Below are 26,277 nucleotides of genomic sequence, written 5' to 3'. Positions count from 1 at the left end.
ACACATGGACAAAAACTTGGGGGTGAGGGGGAAATGGGAGGGAGGTGGGGAGGGCTGGGGGGGCGGGCTTGGGTGGGAGTAAAAGACAGAAAGCTGTACTTGAACAACAATTAAAATTAAAAAAACCCAAAGTCAACCAGAACTGACAGAAAATCAAACTGTGTGGAAGTCCCACAATCAAGGAGTTAAAGAAGAAATATTCATCCAGACTGGTAGGAGGGGTGGAGATGGGCAGCTGGGTGGAGTGGACTTGCAGCAAGGTGGTGACTGGTGGAAAAAACCGGTGAGGCCACAGCTGATGGACCAGGTGGTCCCACATTCGCGTGCAGATAAACTGGGAGGAACAACTGGGGAGTGAGGCAGACCACACAACCCAGGGTTCAAGTGTGGGAAAATAAAGCCTCAAAGCCTGTGATTGAAAACATCTGTGGGGGTTGAAGTGGCAGCAGGAGAAACTCCCAGCCTCACAGGAGAGTTTGTTGGAGAGGACCACAGGGTCCTAGAATGTACACAAACCCACACACCCGGGAATCAGCACCAGAAGGGTCCAATTTACTTGTGGGTAGTGGGGGAAGTGACTGAAAACTGGCAGAGAGCAGAGCAAGCACCATTGTTCCCTCTAAGAGCCCTCCCCCACATATAGCATCACAACATAGCAACATGGGTTGCCCCACCCTGGTGAACACCTAAGGCTCCACCCCTTACTATGTAACAGGCACATCAAGACAAAAAAAAAAAAGGCCCAAATGAAAGAACAGATCAAAGCTCCAGAAAAAAAAGACAACTAAGTGATGAAGAGATAATCTATCAGATGCACAGTTCAAAACACTGGTAATCAGGATGCTCACAGAGTTGATTGAATTTGGTCACAAATTAGAGGAAAAAATGAAGGCTATGCTAAGTGAAATAAAGGAAAATGTACAGGGAACCAACGGTGATGGGAAGGAAACTGGGACTCAAGTCAATGGCTTGGACCACCAGGAAGAAAGAAATATTGAATTAGAACAGAATGAAGAAAGAAGAATTCAAAAAAATGAGGAGAGGCTTAGGAACCTCCGGGACATCTTTAAATGTTCCAACATCCGAATCATAAGGGTGCCAGAAGGAGAAGAGGAACAGCAAGAAGCTGGAAGGGTAGATAAAATGCTTCCCAGATAAGGTCAAGTTAAAGGAGTTCATCATCACCAAGCCCTTATTATATGAAATGTTACAGGGACTTATCTAGGAAAAAGAAGATCAAAACTATGAACAGCAACATGACAACAAACTTATAGTAATTAACAACTAAACCTAAACAAAAACAAACTAAGCAAACAACTAGAGCAGCAACAGAATCACAGAAATGGAGGTCACGTGGAGGGTTATCAGTGGGGGAGTGGGTGGGGAGAAAGGGGGAAAATGTATAGAGAATGAGTAGCATAAATGGTAGGTAGAAAACAAACAGGGGGAGGTTAAGAATAGTATAGGAAATGTAGAAGCCAAAGAACTTATATGTATGACTCATGGACATAAACTAAAAGGGGAGAATGTGGGTGGGAGGGGGTGTACAGGGAAGAGGGGAATAAAGTGGGGGGGATGGGACAACTATAGTAGCATAATCAATAAAGTATATTTAAAAAAAGAAACTATGTTTTTGGACTTTGTCACAATTCACTTAACACCTTTTCAACAATCCGCTGGTTAAATCTACAGTGCTTTTTTGTACAGTATGAATTTTCTTTTATATAATATTGGATAAAATATGAATGAAAGCTTTCTCACATTTATCATAGCATACAGTGCCCCCACTCAAATAATTAAGGTTTTGTTGCATGAAAGATTTCTCAATATTCATTATACTCTGATGTTGAGAAAACTGCATAAATCTCTCATGCAAATTATGTAACACTATAATGATAGCTAATATTTGTGATATACCATGTTCAAGCCACTGTTCTAAAAACTTTAATAACTCACACAGTACTTTCAAGAATCTGATAAGGAAGGTATATTTTCTTATAAGTGATTAAACAAAAGTAGAGGTTAAGGAAAGCAACTGATAAAGACATGTGCTATGGCTAAAGGCTTTCCTATATTTGCTACACTAACAAATTACTGTCTATTAAAATTTGCTAAAGTTTAATCGGTTTTCAGTAATGATAGATTTTTCTACATGGATTACATTATCATTATCTTTCCCTATGCAGATTCACTGATGCTGAACTTTATGAGGCAAGTGTACTCCCATATTCAAATTTTAGTAATTCTTTGATGACAATGGATTAATGACCACAGAAGTCTGCCAGTATCAATCACAAAGAATAAAAAAAAATCATATATAAACTTGTGAGCCATGAGTAAGGTCTATCCCATTTTCCTTATATTTAAAAGATTTCTCACTGATATGAATTCTCTGATGTTTAGTTAAGTGTGAGCCATGAGTAAAGGTCTTCCCACATTTCTTACACTCATATGGTTTCTCACCAGTATGAATTCTCTGACGTTGAGAAAGTTGTGAGCTCTGAGTAAAGGCTTTTGTACATTTTTGCATTCATAGAGCTTCTCACCAGTATGGATTCTTTGATACAGAGTAATTTGAGAACCATGACTAAAGGCTTTCCCACACTCCTTGCAGTCATAGTGTTTTTCTCCAGTGTGAATTCACTGATATTGAGTTAAGTTGTGAACTACGGATAAAGGCCTTCCCACATTCCTTACATTGATAAGGTTTCTCACCTGTATGAATTCTCTGATGCTGTAAAAACAGTAATCCATGAGCAAAGGCCTTCCCACATTCATTACATACATAGAGTTTCTCACCAGTATGAAGTCTTTGATGTTGAGAAAGATGTTAATTCTGAGTAAAGGCCATTCTACATTCTTTACATTCATAAGGTTTCTCACCAGTGTGAATTCTGTGATGTTGAATAAGTCGTGAGCCATGACTAAAGGCCTTTCCACATTTGTTACATTCATAGGGCTTCTCATTGGTATGAATTCTCTGGTGTTGAGTAAGTTGTGAACCATGGATAAAGGCTGTCCCATACTGTTCACATTTGTAGGGTTTTTTCACCAGTATGAATCCTCTGATGTTGCATACATAATGAGCCACGAATAAAGGCCTTCCCACATTCTTTACAATCATATAGCCTTTCCCCATTATGAATTTTCTGATGTTGAGAAAACTGTGAGCCACAAATAAAAGCTTTCCCACATTCCTTACACTGATATGGTTTTTCACCAGTATGAATTCTCTTATGCAGAATAAGTCTTGAAAGCTGAGTAAAGACCTTTCTACATTCTTTACATTTTTAGGGTTTTTTTCCCCCTCAGTATTAAGTCTCTAGTGTGTAGAGTAAGTTTTGAGTTCTGAGTAAAAGCCTTCGCACATTCTTCACACTCATAAGGTTTCTCACCAGTATGGACTTTTTGATTTCAGGTTAGTTGTGAACTATGAATAAAGACTTTCCCACATTGTTCACACTTATATGGTCTTTCACCAGGATGAATTCTATAATGTAAAACAAGTTGTGAGTTCTGAGTAAAGGCTTGTAGAAGCCTTCCTACATCCCCTGCATGCATAGGGTTTCTCACCTGTATGAGTAGTCCGATGTTGAGTTAGTGGGAAGCTCATCTAAAAGCCTTCCCACATTTCTTAAATTTATAGAGTTTCTCCAAATAACATGTGAGATATTGAGGTAAGTAAGTATGCTGATTGAAGGTGGACTTTTTTTTCCTTCCTTGAAGGAAAAATTCCTTCAAGGATCATTCCTTGAATGAAATATTCCTTTTGATTTTCCAATGTCCCTCTGACTTTCAAATAATCTCTAGAACTGTATTCCTTAAGATCATGGTTTTCAAGCCTGTTACTCATTTCCCATTGGGATAATTCTGTTTCATAAGTGTCCTTTCTTGGAGGTAAGTATTTCTTTGCACATCTTGAAGGCAAATCTAGTGACACCAGGTTACTACAATTCTCCAACATCACACCTCTGTACAAATCCTTTTGAGCAAAGTTCAGGCATTCCCACTCATCTTAAGAGAAGTCAATGACAACATCCCTGAACATCTAAAATCTCTAAGCCATGATTTTCATATCCGTAAAAAAGGATCAATCCTCTCCTGGATTCCTATCTTGGAGAAGCACAGTGTCTAGAAGAGGTAGTGCTTGGACTTTGCTTTTGAATACATTGTCATTTTTGCCTGCTCTGGGCTCTGCTTGCCAGAAGGTACTGTTAAGGGCCCAGGGTCTGGCACTCAGGTTCCAGGAAGATTTCAGCTTCATTGGCTGCATGAGAGCTGGACCAAGCTCCTCCACAGATACAGCTCTCTCCCCATTTAAGGCCCCAAAATCACATGCCCCCCCCCACCCAAGAAATGAAGCCATGTTAGGAACCAGGTGGCTCTGGGAACTGTGGTCCAAGGCAGGAACACTGTAGTTGGCCGGCCAAGATGCTGGGAGACACAGTCCACCTAGCAAGGGTCTCTGGACCCCACCACCAGAACCTGCTTGCACCTAGGGCAGGCCCTGAGGTTTCTGGGTGGGCCTTCCAGCACTCAGTATGCAGGTATTGGGCCTGCATTGCCAGGGTGGTTGAGGCCTGAAGCCTGGAGTCTTGAGTAGTCCAGGGTCTTACCTGATGAGGAAACAGTGGGTCTGGCTGGTGGTACTGGCATGAGGAAGGAGCTGGAGCTGAGCGGCTGGCCAGTCAACTGGTTTGTTTGTTAACCAAGTGAGGATATTCACTTACAAATATTGAGTTAATTTTAAGTCACATTTGATTATAGCAGCCAAAGAAATATGCCCAGATAAAATGAATTTATTTAAGATTATTAGCCTTTCAGTGAAAAATGTTACTTGTGGAGTTGGGACATTTGAGCAACATCAATAGTCAATTAAAAAACAAGGCAAATTATTTCAAGTGTTTTCCTTTGGTTGTTGATAACTTGACAAGTGTTACTGATTCTTCTCAGTTCTCTTTTATTTTAGGAGTCAATGCGAAGTTTGAAGTGGCTGAAGAATTAGCCCCCGTGAATAGTTTGTGTGGAACAAATATAGGTGAGAATGTTTTCAAAGAAATTGGGAAAATACACATTCAGTATAACCTGAAGTGGAATCTGCTAAGATGTGTAACAACTGATGGTGATAAAACTATGTGTGAGAAGTAAAGTTAAAGGAATTTATCACCACCAAGTCCTTATTATATGAAATGTTAAAGGGATTTAGCTAAGAAAAAGATAAAAAACTATGAACAGTAAAATGATAACAAACTCACAACTATCAACAACTGAACCTAAAAAACAAAAACTAAAACTAAGCAAATATCTAGAACAGGAACAGAATGACAGAAATGGAGATCACATGGAAGGTCATCAGTGGGGAGGGAAAGAGGGAGAATTGGGGGGAAAGGTACAGGGAATAAGAAGCATAAATGGTAGGCACAAAATAGATATGGAGAGGTTAAGAATAGTATAGGAAATGGAGAAGCCAAAGAACTGATATATACAACCCATGGACATGAAATAAGGTGGGGGTGGGGAATGCTGGAAGGTGGGAGGGTACAGGGTGGAGGGAGATAAAGGAGAGAAAAAAATGGGACAACTGTAATAGCATAATCAGTAAAATATACTTGAAAAAAGAAAAAGGAAAGGCTTTTATTGGACAAATTTATAAACTTATGAAAAATATGAGATGTTTAAAATCTTTGGTTATTCCTTATATTATTCATAAGTAAGTATTTTGTAGAAAATATTTTAATCTATCATGTGTTTGTTGAACTAGTAGTTAACAAAAGTAAACCATTCACTCTTGTAGATTTAACCATTGTTAATTTATAAGTTTTTGTTAAATAGATAGCCTGATTTCCCCCATCACACAGCAATTTGATAGGCTAGCCATGGTAATGTTTTCCTGCTGTTTTTTGAGCTCAGGCCCAAGCTTGAAGATTTTCTGAGCCGATACGAATTAGTATCATAGAAAAGATGGAAGAGAAAGATAAAACATATCTAGATTTCAGTAAAGTGTCTATTAGGCTATCATAATAGAAAATTAAAAACCGAATTCTGTGGAACACAATTAGATGGATTTGAAACTTCAGGGACACATTATCCACAGATTACCAATTTAAGGAGGATTGTGTGGAGTGAAGAATACATTTATGTTCCTGTTGTTTTCCCATAGTTTCTCCAATGATTTAGATTTAGGTAGAAGAGATAAAAGTAAGAAAAGTTTAGGGTTAAATAATGAAAACTAATTATACTGGCTGCAAACTCATGTTAGGTCAAGGATATTGGGGTTTCCCACTCCCAAACTTCAAAGCTAACAAAAATCCTGAATTTTCTAATAAGAACACAGGTTTAAGAATCACAATTCCACTTTGCCAACTGCCTTCTGTATGCACCCTCTGTGGTTTTTGATGACAAGCTGGTTTGTGACTTGTTTTCATATTTTCTCTCACGGACCCAAGGGGCTCACACTTACTTCCAATAATCCTCAGCTCTCTTCACAGAACCTTCCATGCACAAACAACTGACAAGTCTCTGCATGTGCAGTGCTATTTCAGATTTTCAGGCCATATTTATTACTTATCTTCTGTGTGGATCTTTTGATACTACATTTACTACTCTAAAATACATATTCATCCTTTTCTCATGTATAGACTGTGAATTCTTTGAAAGATAATCCATACTTCCTTCTTTTGTATAATTGTCAGAATTTGGTATCTTAGAATCTCAATTAGTGTTATCATTTTGAACTCCATGGCCCTCTCACCCTTTTTTCTACCATCTCTACCATTCTCTACCATGATCAATGGTCTATGAATAGTTGAAGAAAACTATTTTTTCCAGAGCACTAACTATATACTGCAAAGACCAGCATTGAAACAGGAAATGTATCCCAACTCATAAATATTTATTTGGCAGAGCAATAGACACTTAGAGGTAATAATATTGATGAAAATATTTAAATCTACAGTTTAAATCAGGGTAGCTTCTAGGACAAGGGGTCTTTGTATTTTTGGTAGCTTTATTTCTTGCTAAGCCCCAGAATATACTTGTTTTTCTTTTCTACAACCTGCCCAAATGTATCTAGGAAATAAATATCCAGTTGTGTGTGTTTACATCTGTCTCATGTATATATACAGGACAACAATAAAGATGATTTTCATTAAAAATTAGTTAAAAGATATTTTATAAATCATAGGGCTTCATCTTTTGCTTCAAGCCCTGAAGTAGAAAATAACCTCATAAAGCTTATTTAGTCATAAGGGATCCTTTTCCCTAGCTGACCCATTAACTGCCTCCTCCTGTGTTGCTCTGGGAAAATCAGTCTTATTCTATGAGACCATTTCCAGCACAGATTGAAGTAATGTTGGTGTTCCTTGTTCTATTTGGCACCACTTTTACTACCCTCTGTATTGCTAATTAGCTATCTCATTTCTACTCTGGAGGAATTTCAATTAATACCATATGCCAATCTGATTTTTCTGAAGATGCTGCTATTTCAGATCTTCTAGAGAACAGGTAGGTGAGAAAGATGGGCAGAAAATATTCAACCAGACTGTTGTGTTTTGTCAACTAAGATATTTTTTGGTAACTAAATCATAGTTTGAAATCACCACTGAGTATATGAGAAGAGGGCTCCTGCAGGAGAAAGAGGGGAGCACAGTGGTTGAGTCAATGGGTAGGGGTTGAAAGACACCCTGCAGAAACCTAACTTAATCTTTTTAAAAAAAAATCCTCACCAAGGATATGTTTATTGATGAGATGGGGGGAGAAGGAAGGAGAAGAGAGGAGAGGAGAGCAGAGGAGAGGGGGGAGAGAGAGAGAGAGGAGAGAGAGAGAGAGAGAGAGAGGGAGAGAGAGAGAGAGAGAGAGAGGAGAGAGAGAGAGGAGAGAGGAGAGGAGAGAGAGAGAGAGAGAGAGAAGAGAGAGAGAGAGGAGAGAGAGAGAGAAGGAAGAGGAGAAGAGGAACAGAAAAGAAGAAAAGAAGAGAAGAGAAGAGAAGAAAGAAAAGAGGAGAGATGGAAAATTGATGTGAGAGAGAAACATTGATCGGTTGCCTCTTGCATATGCCCAAGGTGGGATTGAACAGGTACACTTTTGTTATATGGAATGATGCTCCAATCACCTGAGCCACTTCACCAGAGTGGCCTTTTTTTTTTTTTTTTTTTAAATAAGAGCTTTGTTGAGATGCAATTCACATATAACACAAGTTACCTTTTTAAATTATGCAATTCGATGGTTTTCAGTATCTTCACCATGGTTTATTTTTATTTTTTTATTTTAATTGTTGTTCAAGTACAGTTTTCTGTCCTTTACCCCCATCCCAGCACACTATGTTCAACTATCACTACAATCAATTTTGGGCTTTTAGACAGGGACAAAAAGGGTCTCAAGCATCCAAGGATAAGGACCATGGTGTACAAGAGTCAGGCACAACCCAGAAGGCACACAGGAGTGTAAATAACACTAGGATGCAGATGTAATGTTTAGATTTAGTTTCTGATTCAGTTTAATTTGGTAATAAACACTCATTCCAGAGTTGGTGATAGTATTTGGTCTGATTGTGGAAGACAACTTCTACGTGGAGCAAGAAAACAGAAATGTGTAATGTAAGTAGTGTTTGCTAAAGAAACAAGAAATGCATGTTTTCCCTCCTACACTGATTAATAAGTTATTATAATAAATGACTGAGGAGAAAAAAATCTGAAGTGATTGCTGAGGTCAAAGATTCTCCCTAATTTATTTCAGTGTACCTCATCTTCCTGAAATATTCAGAGAATGTTGATATCTGGCTATTCGTATATCCATTTACTATTCAGCAGCAGCAATAACAAGAAAGTACTTCTTCAGCTTCTGTTATGTTTCCAACATTGCCCAGAGTGCTGGGAATACAGAGAAAAATACACAGTTTCTTCCCTCCATGACCTCACAGCCTGGTGAGGGGGATATAAGCAGAAAATCACATCATTGTGCACCTGGAGCAGGAACCACTGAGAGGTGAAATGGTGAAGTAAGGAAGGCTATCCTTCAGGAAACTGTCTCATTAGAAAAGAATTGCAAAGAATGGGGGAAACTGGTTTCACATTAAGGATCTGTCCTTCTCTATCCACAAGGCTCCTTGCCAAATATATGCTGATAAGGAAAACTCAGGCCCTGGGGTGGTGAGGTTAACTTGTCCTACTAACGCCTTCACATTAGGAGAAAGGGTGTGTGGCTAGGGCTCTGTGGAGCTCTAAAAATGGAAGCTCATTTTTAATTCCTTTTCTGTATTTTTCCATTTGGGCATGTTTTAGTCTCTAGTCTCAGAACTTGAGCAGAGTTTCTATTATTCTTTTTTCTTTTCTCTTTCCTTTCTACTTGACTCTTCATCACTCTTTCTCTATCCTTACTTTTTTGCTTAATTTTTCTTGCCTTCTTCATTGACTATCTTTCTCTTCCTACCTCTTACCATCTTTTACTTTCTTCTCTTTATATGCTTCTTATATCTTCTAAATTATCTTATTTTAAACAATCACTTTAAGTTGCAAAGGAATTAATTCAAATTAACCTAGCAAACAATTAATTGACTTCCTAGAAGTAACAATCTTGTCCTCTGAAACTGTCCTAGGAGCTAAGGAGGAGACAGAGATGAATAATACAGGATTCCTGCCTTCTAATGGGTGAAAAGAGAGGAAATAAGTCGTGCACAGGTAACTATACCATGGAGCAGAAGGTATTATGAAAGTGTGAAGTGCTATGGGAAAGAAGGAGAATAAGATTTTTTTCCTATCTAGGATAAACTAGGAAGTTTCATGAGATGAGTGGTATTTATACTGGGCTGTGAAAAATAAACATTTGAAGATAGGTGAGGCTCTCTCTCTCTGTCTCTCTCTCTCTCTACACGCACACACATGCACACACACATTAGTGGAGGGGATAGTTAAACAAAAAGAGGAAAAGAAAGTTTCCGAGATGATGAAGGGGCTGATATAAACTGAGGACAGGGTGAGATTGTGCTACAGCCAAACACAGAGGCCCTGGAATACCATAGTTTTTTTTTAGCCAATCACCAATTGGCAGATCACCAATTTTGTGCAGTAGGGAGGCATTGCTAGTGTTTTTGGAATATTAATCTGCTGTAGAATGATCTGGGAGGGCACAGGCTGAGGACTGGTGTTGCTTTGAACTTTGTAGGACACTGTATCATGTGTCTCTGGCTGGTTAGTCCTTACTGCTGTATCATCTTGAAGCTCTAATCTATTGGTTCATTCCATATATCTTATTTCAGTGTCTTTTTCCTGGATCTTACTCCATCCCAATCAGATTACAGATAAATCATGAAAAATTTTGATTATTTTTCTTTCTCCAGTACTCAAACTCCAGGTTACCTTATGATCTTTTCCTTGCTTTTAAAGGTAATATGATCAAATGAAACAAGGGTCAGTAATAGATAGAGCTAATTTTAAGTGTTTGCTTGAAAATATAAAAAAGGGGAAGGGTTTACAGGAACAAGTATAAAGGACACATGGACAAAAACTAGGGGTGGAAATGGGAGGGAGGTGGGGAGGGCTAGGGGCATGGACTGGGATGGGAGTAAAAGGCAGAAAACTGTACTTGAATAACAATTAAAATAAAAAAAGAAAATATGAAGTTCATACAATTTATTGACAGCATAAGCACTAAAAGACAGATCTTCTGATTTCTCATAAAAATTCACCTGTCCCTACTCTACTATAGTTTTTGCTATAGCAAAAAGCCTTATCATACGTAACATTTGTTTGTATCGTCACCCATTTTCCTCCTCTCCTCCTGACTCAGAACAATACATGGCCCTTTAATTTTGCAATGCTAACTCTTTAACTTTACTTTTTATTTCACCTATTTCTGGTACTCCAGAACCTTATGATCCATGAACTCTGACTCTTCTGTACTTTCATATTCTCCTCTATTGGCTCCTAGGGAAGGCTCATTTCTCTTATTTACTTAGTTGTTTAAAAGTCCCTTTCTTTTATACTATCTTTAATTATTCTCCTCCTTTTTATTTTTTTAGTCAATTTTGCATCTTTGTCCATGGGTGATAGTGGAAGGAAACTTTTTTTCTCATATTGTTCTGTTCAAATTTTAGCATCAATATTTTATTAACCTCATAAAATAAAGGTAGGGGAGAACATCTCTCTTTCTCTGTAATTTATGTAGAATTGTAATTACTGTTTTCTTAAATTTTTGGTACATCTTGTCATTAAAACCAGAGTTATGTTTGTGGGAATACTTTAAAAATTAGATTTAAATTCTTTAATTTCTTTAAGAATTATTAAATTATTAATTATTATTAATAAAGGATTATTTAGGTACCTATTTTGTCAATTGTGGTCCCCACAGAAAACAGCACACTCACCTACAGTAACAGAGGGAATATTACTAATTAAGAGACTATTTAGAAAGTTGAAGATAAGTTTAAGGGAAACCAGTAATAAGTGGTGAAGTCAGAATCTGTAAATGAAGTTATGCGTGTAGGAGAGGGCTGGCTGCCTTGCTGGAGAGAAATGCAGCCATTGCTATCCTGAGGCCTGCAGGGAACTAAATCAGGAGATTAGTATCCTTATCTTTCATTGTCTCTTTTTGGCCTCCTATTTCAGGTCAGTCAGTCCCTGCCATTGACCAAAACCAACGAACACTGAGAGCAGGAAGCCCAGTTTATGCAGTTCTTAGAGGTTGGGCCAGAGCGGGATGGAGAAGGGGGACAGTGGATCTGGAATGTTCAGTGCAGTGAGCTTTGGTAAGTTATGTTTATTTTCTAGGTATTAATCATATTTTTGAAATATGTTGGCATAAAGTTGCTCAATATAGTCTCTTATGTTTTTAATGTCCGTGACATCTCTACTTATCTTTCTCCTTTACTCAATATTCTGTGTGCCATCTTTCTTTTTTCCTTGACCAGTCTCATTAGAGGCTTATCAATTTTACTTATATTTTTGAAAAAGCCTTTGTTTTTGTACATTCTCTGTAGTTTACTTTGGTTTCTATTTATTAATTTATACTCTTATTTTATAATATTCTTTCTTATTCTTTCTGTTTGTTTTGCTGTTCTGTTTACTAACTGTTAAAAATAGATACTTAGGTCGTTAATATTTAAATTAATTTTTTCTTTCTCTAGTATAAGCTGTTAGACTATATATTTCCCTCTTAATATGGCTTTTAGCTGCATCCTATAGGATTTTGTATAAAATACTCTTATATCTCAGTTTTAAAAATTTTCTAATTTTCATTGTGATTGCATCTTTGACCCAAGGGTTATTTAAAACTGTTACTGAATTTAGAAACACATGGATTATCTAGTTATCTTCTGGTTAGTGGCTCTACCTTGGGAGTGGAATGTGGTCTGTGTGATAACAATCTTGAAATTTATTAACATTTGCTTCATAGAAGAGCTCAGAATATGGCAATTTTTTTCCATTTAAAAAATTTCATTGTTGTTCAAGTACACATTTCTGTCTTTTCCCTCCACCTCTCCACCCCACCCCAGCCATCCCCACCTCCCTCCCCTAATTCCACCCCACCCTTGGTTTTGCCCATGTGTCCTTGTTCCTGAAAACTCTTCACCCTTTCTCCCCCATTATACGCTCCCTCTGCCCTCTGGTTACTGTCTGTTTGTTCTTAATTTCAATTGTGTCTGGGTATATTTTGTTTGGTTGTTTGTTTCATTGAGTAGGTTCCACTTAAAGGTGAGATCATATGGTATTTTTCTTTCACCTCCTGGCTTATTTTACTTAGTATAATTCTCTCCAGTTCCATCCATGCTGGCACAAAGGTTAGGAGCTCCTTCTTTCTGTCTGCTGTGTAGTATTCCATTGTGTAATTGTACCCTAGTTTTTTTGTCCATTCATTTACTGATGGGCACTTAGGTTGCAGTGAGAATGGCCATCATAAACAAAGGAGCAAACAACAAGTGTTGGAGTGGATTTGGAGAAAAGGGAACCTTAGTGTGCTGTTGGTGGGATTGCAACCTGGTGCAGCCATGATGGAAAACAATATGGAATTTCCTCAGAAAACTAAAAATGGAACTGCCTTTGACCCGGCAATTCCACTGCTAGGATTATATCCTGAGAATCCTGAAACACCAATGCAAAAGAACCTATGCACCCCTATGTTCAAAGCAGCACAATTTTGTATGTTCTATGTGTGTTTGAAAAGAACGGCATTATGTATAAATTTATGGACAGGGATCTATGTTAATTCCATTAGATTAATTATGTTTTCAAACCTCCTATATGCTGACTAATATTTTGTCACTTTATTCTGTTGTTCCCTGAGAAAATGTTTTCACTCTCTCACTGTTTCTGCTAGTATACAGGATTTGTCCTTTCTCTTCCTGTAGTTTGCTAATTTTTTTCTTCATATGGTTTTAGGCTATGCTATTATGTACATAAAAATTAATACATGTTATGTCTTTTTGTGGAATTGAAATTTTTACTTTGAAGTGAACATTATGTTTAGTAATGCTTTTGGCCTTAAAGGTGATTGAAATGACATTGTTACCCGGCTACATCAGCTTTTCCTTGGTTGGTATTTGCTTATGTATCTTTCCCATACTTTTATTCCCAACCTTTCTATCTTTCCGTTTTCTCATGTAAATATATTGCTTGTAAATAGGATATTTTTGAATTTTACAAAAACAATCTGACCATTCCTCCTTAATTTTTTTTAACTGAAGAACTTAGTCTTCTTACATTCCTGGTGATTTTTGATCTATTTGGAAGTATTGTTATCACCTTATTTTGTTGTATTTGTTCTATCATCTGCACGTTACTTTCTCATATCTTGCCTTTTTTGAGATTTAATATTAATTCTCATTCTATTTTTTATCCTCTACTAGTTTGGAGATTATACTTTCTATTTTTATCCTTTTAGTGATTGTATTAGAAAATTAGCATCACATTTAGCATATTAAAGTCTAATACAGACCTATCATAGAACACCTTGTAAACAGTGCTTCCTGGAGTTGTGTGACATAGTGACTCTGAGGACTTTACATATTTTAACTGCATTTGCCATTCTCTCAATTTATCCTATCGCTGCCATATGTTCCAATTTTCTCTCTTTCCAAATACCACCTAGTGCCCAGGTTGTTGTCCCGTACACCAAAAAACAATAGGTAGTGGGTTCGATCCCCAAATGGAGAGCATACAGGAGGCAACTGATTGATGTTTCTCACATTGAATGTTTCTGTTTCTCCTTTCCTCTGTCCCTAAGATCAATAAACATATCCTAGGATGAGGATTAAAAAAATGAAAATACCACTTTGTGTAGTATTAAGGTGTTTCATTCAGTCTTTGTTTATTCAGATTTGGCCACATACTTACTCATCATTTCTTCCTGCATTTCAGAACTTCCATGTGGGATTACTTTCTTCCTGAAATATATTCTTTGGAAGTCCCTGTGGACTAGTAGAAGCAACAATTTATTGCCATGAAATACTCAGTACACCCACTTTCCTTTGATTCCAAAACTCTGTTGAAGTTCTTACATTTCCCACATGAAGTGGCTCCCTGATGTCAGAGGAGAACACATGGTGAAATTTTAAGTAGAGTCAGTAATAACAAGAGAAGTTGGTGGGAGATGGAGTGAGATTAGGACCAGCAGAGTTAGAGCCTTTGTCAAATCCAGTTAAGTGGTACTGTGGTCATTTTTGACCAAATAAAAACAGGTGATAGAGGCTTTATCTTGTGTCAACTTGACTAGATTGAGCTACATTCCCAACATTCCTTTTCTGTAGATTTCAACAAGAATGATTTGCAAGAAAGATTCTTTATCAATATTTCAAGGGAAAAAGTGAAGCAGTAGCCAGATTTGTAGCTAACAGATCTTACCATTTCTGACTTATCTCATTGATGTGAGGCAGTGGCTGGGGGCTGCAGCTGTCACACCTTCTTTGTGATTTTTCTTCAGCTTCTCTTAGTTGAGGGCCAGGTGTGTGTTTAGCTCTGTGGTGAGGGGTCCTGGCTTCTTGGTGCATGAACACCATCAAGGTTGGAGGCAACAAGGGCTGACACTAGCTTTAGTCTGTCTTATGGCTTTAGCCTTGCTTGGGGAGTATTAGTTTATTTTATTTCCCCCATTTTATAACCATCTCTCCTTCCTGCCTGTCATGTGAACTTCAAACTATAGCATCAGATGCAAAGTCAATAGACTTACAGAGACTGCTGAATCAGCTTCCATGATTTCCTAAGATGAAGTCATTTTCAGAAACCCCTTAGGACATTGTCTCCTGTTGTTTCTGCTTCTCTAATGGAACCCTGTCTGATATAACTAGTAATTCCAATTTCTTATTTTTCCTGTTCTTTCAGGCAAATTTGGAGCCCAAAGTGACTGAGACCATGGAGGTAGGAAATTATTCAGTGATGCCTGAGATTGTGTTGGTGGGACTCACCAGTTCTTTGGAGATGCAACTAGTCCTCTTTGTAGTTTTCTCCATGTTCTACATAGCAAGTGTTTTAGGAAACCTTCTCATTGTGCTCACAGTGATCTCTGACTCCCATTTACACTCTCCCATGTACTTCCTGCTGGCCAACCTCTCCTTTATTGATGTGTGGGTTTCCTCCATTGCAGCTCCCAAGTTGATTTCTGATCTCTTCAAGGAAAGAAAAGTGATCTCTTTCCAAGGCTGCATTGCTCAGATGTTCTTCATTCATGTTATTGGAGGAACTGAGATGGTTCTGCTCATTGCCATGGCCTTTGACCGTTATGTTGCTATATGTAGGCCTCTTCACTACCTGACCATCATGAACTTCAGAACTTGTATTTTACTCTTGGTGGCTTCCTGGACCATTGGAATCATACATTCATGGATCCAACTTGTATTTGTTGTAAACTTACCATTCTGTGGCCCCAATGAAGTAGATAGCTTTTACTGTGATCTCCCACGATTTATTAGGCTTGCCTGCACAGACACTTACAGATTGGAGCTAATGGTCACTGCCAATAGTGGTTTTATCTCTGTGGGAACTTTTCTCATTTTGATTATCTCTTATATCTTCATTTTGGTCACTGTTTGGCAACGTTCTTCTGGTGGCTTGTCCAAGGCCCTCTCTACATTGTCAGCTCACATCACAGTGGTGGTCTTATTTTTTGGTCCATGTATTTTTGTATACTCTTGGCCATTTCCCACAGTGCCAGTGGATAAATTCCTTGCCATTTTTGATGTATTTATCACCCCATTTTTGAACCCTGCCATCTATACTTTTAGGAACAGAGAGATGAAGGTGGCAATGGAGAAACTATTCAGTCAGGTGTTGAGTTTCAGGAAGCTGTTTTAAGTGATTTTGATATCAAGAAAGACAAGCATCTCTGATATTTTCTGCCCATACTACAGACAGGAACCAATGAAACACAGCACCAATGATGCTTTACTTACTGGTTCAATTACTAATGTCCAAGAATTTCTTAATATGTTTTCTGTCATATTCTGTCATAACCAAGGAGGATATTGTATTCTTCTTTCTTATGCAGTGTGATGGAATAAAAAGTATTAATGTAAGCCTGTTTCCACATTTTCTGATCCCTTGTTGATAAGAAGTTTCCAGACTGGTCTTTTATATCTCTTTTTCTACTCTGTTCTGAGGTGAGTTCTCCTTTGCCACATTCACTTTTGGGGTTTTTGATGCAGAATCTGAAGAAAAGTGCTTTGAAAATATGAGAACATTTTCAATTATTATGGATAGTTTTATTTGAGGTTTATAGTGAGACATGTGGGAGTAGCTGCAATGTATGAATAAAACAGATAAGAGATAAAAAGGGAATTTTTAAGAGATGTCTGTCTTTTACCTTTCAATAATATATTGCCCTTCAGTAAATGAAAGCAAAGAGCTAAAGTTATTTTTGATTTAAAAAGATCATAACATTAGCCTGAAATTTAATCACTCGGTTATGGCCTCTTAAACATTTCAGCTAGTGTATGTGGTAACTATGACTTAAGCCTTATCACATTACTCCAGTTTTTTCAAAATTTGTGTTGCCCCTCAGGGGATTTGAACAATGTGGGCCAGGTAATGAGCAAAGACAGTGACCTACTTAATAATTTTGTGCCAGCTAGTGCTAATACTTGCCTTAATCATATTGAAACCAGCACTGGTTCCATAGAGTTAGGTCAATTCTTTTCCCTTCCAGTAACATGATTATAAGCACAGACCCTTGAGCCAGATTGCCTGACATGAAATTTTAGCTTTGCTTTTTACTGACACACAAATTGCTTAGCCTCTTTATCCCTAAATTCCATCATCTGTAAGATGGAGATAAATTAAATCACCTGAAATGCATGATATTTGACTGTTTTAACTTACAAAAATGGCAGTTCCTTATGGCTAGATATATCTTTCTCATAAGGTGTAAGGAATAACTTAATTTGTGTTTGTAAGTTGCTTTAAACAATTCCTGGCCTATAGTGTTACATAAGTGCCTGTTCAACAAAATGAAATAAAACATTAAAACCACATCTCAGTTTTGATGACTTTTTTTCAAGTTATTTGCAAATTTCTTTTTGTGATGCCTTCCTTTCTAACTCCACTCATCACCCCTTGATCAAGAACTTATTTTTTTCCTAACAGGACTAGCATATTTTACATGATAAGATCCCTTAAATACAGAGACTTCAGGATGCCACAGTTCAATTTACTTTCTACATGTTCTTTCTCTTATATTCAAATGACTTTTTACATGCTATGCAATTGTTCTGTTAAGCTTTGTTGTATTAATGTAATAGTTATTGATTGTAATAATGTGCTGAAGGTAGTTACCAAGCTGACTAGGTATGAAAAATTTTTTAAATAGGACTTCAATTATCCGAAAAGGTATTGAATATTCATTATATTCTCAAGCCTGTGCCAAGAACTATAAAGAATTGTGTTAGAACTATACAACTCAATTGTAGGAAGGGACCATGGATCTCTGAAATAAGAACAAATCACTGCAGGTAAAGGGTATGGTAAGGTGGGCAGACTCAATGAAAGGGCTTGAGTAGAGGACATTTTTGAATTTGTGTATGCTATAGAATGGGGCTGAAGCCCATGCTGACCAATCTTTTGAGGTAAGTACATGCCCTGAGAAGCTCATGGAAAGCTCTGGAGCTAAGGGCAGGTTGATACCACAGCATGACAGGAGATAATACCCTCTCTACCTCATTGCCTAACCAGGGTCCTCAAAGCTTGATAAGATTTGGCCCTGCCAACTTCATTGACCCCTTTTCAGTCTTTTAAGATATTTTAGACTTTCTGTTACTTGAATACACCACACTCTTGGTTGAGACCTGTATATTGGCCCTTCTGTCTACTTGCAGAGCCATTTGTCTGGGGATATGCAAGGCTGGCTGCTTCTCCTCATTCAGGTTTCAGCTTTAGGTTTTTCATATTCAAGAAAAGACTTTCTACCTAAAAAGATTCCTTCCTTCCTTTCTACTTCAGTTATTCTCTATCATATATTTTGTTTAATGTCTTCATAACTTTACCTCTCCTTGTTTCCCTTCACGGGAAAAAAAAATTCCATAAATCAGAAAACATGATTTTTTTATTGACCTAGCAGATGGCTGGCCTACAGTGGAGAGCCAATAATTATTATTTTTTTTTTGCCCAAAGAGCTGTAGTAAATAAAAGCTGAGAACATTAAGGCAACAATTTTTCTTTCATATTACAAGGAATGGAAAGAAATGCGGAAATATAGTAGATTTAGCAGAAGTGTTACATTATATGTATTCAGGATAACAAACTGGTGGAGTCTAAAGTATGTTTGTAGGTAAGCACAATAAAAAAATAAAAAAAATCACTGAAAATCATTTCACTCAAACAAACTTGAACTTTTGTTATATTTCTTTTAGAATTTTCATTTATGCATTTAAAATGTATACAAAATAACTCATATATCACATTGTAGATCACATTGTTCTATAGTGCATTTAGTAATATATGTAAATAATTTAAGAGTATCATGTAAATTTTTTCATGGTGATAAATCTACCTCTAGCATGTAGTTCTATGCTAAGTCGGTTGGCAATATGATAATTTATTGTTTGGGTATAGCCATATCACTCAGTCAGTACTTCAGTGCTGACATTTAAGTTTTCATTTTTTAGTTATCAACAGTTTTGCTATGAAAGACCTTGAATGCCTCTTTATGTACACATGGCTTTGGTTACTTTTTTATGACAAGTTAATATAAATGAAATTGCTGTGCTTTTGTAAGGCTTGATTACTATTGCAAAAATGGCTACTAAAGTGGTTGGGTAGATTTAAAATTCCATCACTAGCTGCGAATTGGAGTAGTGGCTTCTCCCGCCTTTGTAAACAATGGATGAATAATTAATGTGATAAAGGTGAAAGACAATAAGAAAAAAATAAAAATGTTACGTACTATAAAATTAAAAATTCTCCTATTTGTATGAAATATTACATATTTATAAAATATGTAACATATTTGAATTATAGAGCATACTAAGATAAATACCTCTGAGCCCATCTATCATTGCATCTACTTTCCTAGCTCTTATCTCTTTACCCTGACTTCCACCCAGAAGTAATCACTATAGTGTATTTTTTTGATTTATTCTTATTTTGCTTTTTTGAAGAAAATTTTATTAAAGATGTATTATCCATAAACAATATGTTTGATTTTTCTCATTTATAGTTTATATACCTACTTCTTAAAAATATGTATAATTTATCACAACTTATTCAAGAAAAATGTGAATATATATTTTGAATTTGTCTATTTTTTCTTTTCAGTTTTAAAAGTTATTGGCATAACATTTTTTATAGTAGTTTTGTTATTTAGAAAACAGATTTATCTATATCATGTAGATAGAGTCCCTTCTTGGCTCTACGTCTCTATGTCTTTCTCCTCCCTCCCTCTCTTTCTCTCTGTATTGTGTGGAGATATCTATCTATCTATCTATCTATCTATCATCTATCTATCATTTCTCTATCATCATTATCTATCATCTTAACATCTTACTATCATCTATCTATATTTAGACCATGGGTGGCAAACACAAGGCCCAAGGGCCAGATCTGGTCCTCCACCTTGTTTTATCCATCCCAGCACCTTGTTTCTACTTGGTGGCAGTGCCAAGCTCCTGCTTAACTGTTAAGGAGTGGTTATATTTATACAGTCCTAAAATTACATTCAACCCTTTGAAGGCAACTGTGAGGCTGATATGGCCCCCAGTGAAAATGAGGTTGACACCCCTGATTTAAACAGTTTTATTGAAGTGTGATTGATATACAAAGAACCTGGAATTACGACCTCTCCACTCTAACACAGGCCAGATGCTTAGTCTGGCCTACTTTGTCAGATGTCTTGCTTTTATAATAATTTGCTCACAGATACATCAGACTGCCCTCATTTGTACACCTCAAGTTTATTAGTTCTATACATGTATGATTTTATTTGTTGAGAATAAGACATTTCTTTCCTGTAGGGCCTCTATGCTCCTTTCAAATGAAGTAATATGACTGTGCCTCTGCCTCAGTGTTCCCAAATATTCTTTGACAATTGGGAGGCTGGTTAGTCCTGGAAACAGAAGACTCTGAACTGTCATGTGGCTTAACTGAGTCTCATCTATAGTATCTGGACACAAACTTGTTTAGAAAATTAAAATTAATATTACTTATTACAAACCTGTTGAATCTAAGACAAAAGCAGGAATGAAAGAGAGCTGATGGTGTCTTTGAGTTAGAAGTTGGAGTAACAGCATATTAAGGTGTTTATCAGGTCCCTATATTAAAGTTTCTGAGATTTAGTCAATCAACATAACTGAGAATGTGTAGCTGTACGGTCTCCAGTTGGTTGAAAAACATAGCTACAGTATTTTGCACCTTCTTCTGCTAAGAGGTGGAGTCTATTTCTCCAGTCTTAAATATGACCTGGTCTTATTCCTTGCTTTGACCAATGGAATGTGGCTGAGATGATGTTACATGAATTCCAGAGTTTAGGCATAGGTGGCTTTGCAGCTTCTGCCTTTGTCTTGTTGTAGTGTTCCTCATCACCCTGTAAAAAAGCTTTACCAGGACAACTGAATAATAAAAGGTCCCTTGTAGAAAGAGGCATAACTAATAGGCAGCACTAAAGCTCCAGACAACTGATACTTCATGGGAAAGCCCAGGTGAGCTTAGCTCTGACTGAAGTCATGAGCAAGTGAAACGTTATTGATTTAAGCTGCTTTGTGGGACAGCAATAGATAACCGATATAAAATGCTCTGTGTAATTATAATACATTAATAACTTTTTTAACAGACTCTCTGCATACTTTTGATGCAAACGTAAAGTATAAATGGAGGAACTTCTCCATTCTGCTGTCATTTCTTTTTATGAAGTTGACCTATGAGAGATTAAACCATTAGTGATTTGCCTCATTTCAGCTCTACTAGCATTTTGAGTACAGTGCTCTTGTGCTGCTATTATAACACCATTTTCATCTCTCCATGTCACACATGTAAAAAATAACCTAACTGTTGATGAACCATCTATATGTATTATTATCTTAATACAGTTATTCTTTCTAATGGGACATGGATCACATTCTAGATCACATTCTAGATGCCACACTGAAGGATTATTTTTTATTTTTACTTTTTGTTTTTCTTTAATTTTATTTTTATTGATATATAATTAACATTGGATGTAATTTTAAGATGTACAATGTGTAGACTTGACATATACACATATATTGATATGTAATTCCCATCATAGTATTTTTAAAAAACATTTTATTTATTTATTTTTAGAGAGAGGGGAATGTGGTAGACTCTGGCTAGCAGAGTCTGTGTGTTGTGACTGAAGATGAAAACAAATGCACAGACTACAGAGATCTTGTGGAGAAAAAAAGGATGGTATGGTACTCTCTTAAGATGAGAGTCCTGCAGCCACTTCTCTCAAGGGGAGAGAGCACTGACCTTTGCCTGGGTAGGCTTTTATTGTTTTTCTCGGGTCTGACATCAAAGAAGGATTTATTATCTATTACATAGAATATTGTTGTCTACATTTTAGGTACAATCAAAGAAATTAAAATAATCAATGCAGAAGGGAAAGGTGGCAAGCTGAAAATTACCTTGAAGATAGGCAATAAACATGTACTATTTCAGACCAGGGCGAGGGAGTTTTGGCAACAGCAAGCCATAATAGCCTGTATGTATTTTCTAGGCCTGATCCCCACAGGAAAACCTGGTTTAAGGGTCTGGCTCCTGCCCACTGCTTCACTCCTATAGATTTTCCATACAGGGCTGAGTCACATTTGCCAGAGTTAAAACAAACCGGTTCCCCACAGGGGAAGGGAAGGAGAAAGGGGGAGAGAAACATCAATGTGTGGTTGCCTCTCGCACATCCCGTACTGGGGGCCTGGCCTGCAAGCCAGGTATGTGCCCTCAGTTGGAATCAAACCAGCAGCCCTTTGGTTGGCAGGCCTGCACTCAATCCACTGAGGTATACTAGCCAGGGCTCCACCATAGTATTAAAAAAAACCTCTATCACATCACATAATTATTATTTTTTTCAAATCTATAATTTATTCTTTCTTTCTTTTTAAATTTTTGTTCAAGTACAGTTGTCTCCGTTTCATCCCCACCACTCTCCCCCAACCCAGCCATCCCCACCTCCCACCCTCGATCCTACCCCCTTTGGCTTTGTCCATGTATCCTTTATATATGTTCCTTGATGACCCTTCCCTGTTTTCCTTTCATTATTCCCTCCTACCTCCCATCTGGTTGCTGTCAGTTTGTCCTTTATTTCCAAGTCTCTGGTCATATTTTGCTTGCTTGTTTGTTTTGTTGATTAGGTTCCACTTACAGGTGAGATCATATGGTATTTGTTTTTCATGGCCCGGCTTATTTCACTTAGCATAATGCTTTCTAGTTCCATCCCCGCTGTTGCGAAGGGTAGGAGCTCTGAAGGCTTCTTTTTCTTACATTATAAAATTATGCTTTATTACAAGGAGAATTTAAATATAATCAATAATACTGAAAATGTAACTGGCATTTACAGCTCAGAGTTCTTTATTAAATAGGCATTTTTTGTTGTTGTTCCACAAATGATTAACCATTGGAGTCTTCTTTTTCTCTCTCTTTCTCTCCCTCCCTTCCTTTCTATGAAGATGATAAACATCATTTTTACTATTTTAGAGGTTTATATTTTCATTCTTATGATGTTTCTACCTTCATAACTAAGAAGAACAAGCAGAAACAATTGATAATTTCACACACACACACAAATCCCGAGTCTCCTTTCCTCCTCCTTAAGTGACCCATTACCACTTTTTCCCTTTCGTTGCTGCGGTCAAATTTCTGTGGTCCTAGGAAACAACTTCCTGGGCTAAATATACTCGGGATGGTAATCCCAGGTCTATGCCATTGGTCCATGTAGGTTAGATGGATGGAAACTGTTTTTGATGGAGATCAGAGCTTTACATGGAAACACACAGAGCAGTGAGAGGGAGGAATCTAATCAACCAGAAGAAATTAATCAACTCTCTTATTTCACGTGGATATTGCAGCAGAAAACTCACAACCAAAACATAGAAGACAGCAGGATAAGTAGAGTCAAATCATGACTTCATGTTTGGTGTTGGGAAAGTTGTGTTAGTGACTTGTGCACAGATGTTTTGAGTATTGGTCTCCAGGCAAAGAATAAAATAGGGGCAGAGATTTGAGTCCAGTGGGAATAAAATGTGAAGAATTTTGGGCAATGCCAAAGAAACTAGCTTTGATATATTATGATTTCCTGGGCCACATTCTGGATGAAAAAGTTGAACCATCACAGCAAAATCAGCATGGTATAGAGAAAATAGCATGAATTGACTAGGAAATCCAAGGGTCAAACATACAAACATACCATCAACTTGTTCCTTAGTATCAGCAAAGCCATTTATGCTCTCTGTACTTTGGTTTCCTTAGGTATAAAATAAAAGGATTTTACAATCACTAGCAAAGTCTAATGTAGGTCCTAGCAACAACAGCCTTCTCCAAGACTTGCTGCACTGAGAGCAGCAAAAACAACCATTTGGGGAGCATGCAACTCCAGAGCTCATTCCTGTACATCTTTCTGCTATTCTGAGGTGGCCTGAGCTCTTTCTATCCACATGAAGAAGAATAAACTAGTGGAGAAATTTTAGAATGATTAGATTGAGACATTTCTTTAAAATTTTATTCAATTCTAATTTAAACTCAACCTTGTTAGTAATCTGAGACTAAAATCAGGAAGTAGAGAATTACAAATCTATCTGAGTGACCCCCAAAACACTGATCTACTTTAAAAAGTACTCTAGAATTGTCAGCCTTGCTTGAATTGGTGGTAAGCCCATATTATTTACAATTTATTTCCTATTCGTTTTGGTTAGCACAAGGATGAGCAAACCTGAGCAGGGAAGATGTACACCAGATGATCTTTGAGGTATCTCTCATACTTTACACCCTATGCTGATTGGTGGGAGTGTGGGCAGAAGTCAGTGCTCAGTTTTACTCAGAATAGTGGAATTCAGGACACAACAAGGGCATACTGGAACTTTTTTGGGGTAGCATGCACATTTTATTTTATTATAAATTTTAATATATTTTATTGATTGTACTATTATAGTTGTTCCATTTTTTTCTCCACTTTATTCCTCTCTGCTCTGTACCCCCCTCCCACCATCATTCCCCCACCTTAGTTCATGTTCATGAATCATACATGTAAATTCTTTGGCTTCTCCATTTCCCATAGTATTTTTTAAAAATGTATTTTATTTTATTGATTATGCTATAATAATTGTCCCATTTTCCCCATTTATTCCCTTTTGCTCTGGACACTCCATCCCACCTGCATTCCCCCCCTTTAGTTCATGTCCATGGGTTATATATATAGAGAGAGAGTTCTTTAGCTTCTGCATTTCTTATGCTATTCTTAACCTCCCCCTGTTTGTCTTCTACCTACCATTTATGCTACTTATTCTCTGTACCTTTTCCCCCTCTCTCCCCACCCACTCCCCAGCTGATAACCCTCCATGTGTTGTCCATTTCTGTGTCTGTTCCTGTTCTAGCTGTTTGCTTAGTTTTCATTTTTGTTTTGTTTTGTTGTAGGTTAATAACTGTGAGTTTGTTGTCATTTTACTCTTCATAGTTTTTTATCTTCTTCTTTTTCCTAGGTAAGTCCCTGTAACATTTCATATGATAAGGGCTTGGTGATGATGGACTCCTTTAACTTTACCTTACTTGGGAAGCACTTTATCTGCCCTTTCATTCTAAATGATAGTTTTGCTGGATAGAATAATCTTGGATGTAGGTCCTTGCCTTTCGTGACTTTGAATACTTCTTTCTAGCCCTTCTATCAACTGATAGTCTTGTGGGCACTTTGTAGGTAACTGTCTCCTTTTCTCTTGCTGCTTTTAAGATTCTCTCCTTATCTTTAATCTTTGGTAATGTAATTATGATGTGTCCTGGTGCATTTCTCCTTGGGTCCAATTTCTTTGGGACTCTCTGAGCTTCCTGGACTTCCTGGAAGTCTGTTTCCTTTGCCAGATTGGGGAAGTTCTCCTTTATTATGTTTTCAAATAACTTTTCAATTTCTTGCTCTTCCTCTTCTCCTTCAGGTACCCCTATGATTTGAATGTGGGAGCATTTAAAGTTGTCCTGGAGGTTCCTAAGCCTCTTCTCATGTTTTTGAATTCTTGTTTCTTCATTCTGTACCAGTTAGATCTTTCTTTCTTCCTTCTGTTCCAAACCATTGATTTGAGTCCCGATTTCCTTCCCTTCACTGTTGGTTCCCTGTATATTTTGCTTTATTTCACTTCATATAGGTTTCATTTCTTCCTCCATTTTGCGACTGAACTCAATAATTTCTGTGAGCATCCTGATTACCAGTGTTTTTAACTTTACATTTAATAGGTTGTCTACCTCCTCGTCACTTAGTTCTCTTTCTGGAGCTTTGACTTGTTCTTTCACTTGGGCCATATTTCTTTGTCTCAGGACACCTGTTATGTTGTAAGTGGCAGAGCTTTAGGTATTCACCAGGGCAAGACAAAATCTTGTGATGCATTGTAGTGCTGCATGTGAGGGAGGGGTCCAAGAGGGAACAATGCGCTTATTTGGCTCTTGCCCTGTGTTCCATCACTTTCCTCATTTCCAAGAAACATATTGTGCCCTTTCAGGGATGATTCTCAGGTGGGTGGGTTTGTGTATGTTCTAGGACCCCACAGGCCTGTCCAATGAACTCTCCTGTGAGAATGGGTGTTTCTTTCACTGTGGTAAGCCCACAGGTTTTACAGCCAGAGGTTTTGAGTCTTTAGTTTTCTGCACTAAAACCCTG

General features: G+C 37.4%; 1 protein-coding gene across 3 annotated transcripts; it reads left to right on the top strand.

Annotated features, from left to right (window-relative positions):
- The first annotated feature begins 7,356 nt into the window (after nucleotides 1–7,356).
- On the top strand, nucleotides 7,357–17,434 carry LOC114490306 (olfactory receptor 4F15-like). Of its 3 annotated transcripts, none has more exons than XM_036031287.1 (4): nucleotides 7,357–7,503; nucleotides 9,593–9,674; nucleotides 11,610–11,740; nucleotides 15,309–17,434. In XM_036031287.1, the coding sequence occupies exon 4, from the start codon at nucleotides 15,339–15,341 to the stop codon at nucleotides 16,275–16,277; it is 939 nt and encodes a 312-aa protein (XP_035887180.1). In that variant the 5' UTR covers nucleotides 7,357–7,503; nucleotides 9,593–9,674; nucleotides 11,610–11,740; nucleotides 15,309–15,338; the 3' UTR covers nucleotides 16,278–17,434. The 3 variants fall into 3 exon arrangements, with proteins under 3 accessions (XP_035887180.1, XP_035887177.1, XP_035887185.1); XM_036031284.1 differs by lacking the exon at nucleotides 7,357–7,503 and adding an exon at nucleotides 8,338–8,594; XM_036031292.1 differs by lacking the exons at nucleotides 7,357–7,503; nucleotides 11,610–11,740 and adding an exon at nucleotides 8,338–8,594.
- The last annotated feature ends 8,843 nt before the right edge of the window (nucleotides 17,435–26,277 follow it).

This window comes from Phyllostomus discolor, chromosome 1, assembly GCF_004126475.2.
Source record: "Phyllostomus discolor isolate MPI-MPIP mPhyDis1 chromosome 1, mPhyDis1.pri.v3, whole genome shotgun sequence".
In the NCBI taxonomy this organism is placed as follows: Eukaryota; Metazoa; Chordata; class Mammalia; order Chiroptera; family Phyllostomidae; genus Phyllostomus; species Phyllostomus discolor.
Note: the sequence above shows the minus strand (reverse complement) of the source record. Positions and strands in the feature narration are given on the sequence as shown.

Coding starts and splice junctions, on each gene's coding strand:
- LOC114490306 (XM_036031287.1), top strand. CDS start 15,339: ATGGAGGTAGGAAATTATTCAGTGATGCCTGAGATTGTGTTGGTGGGA.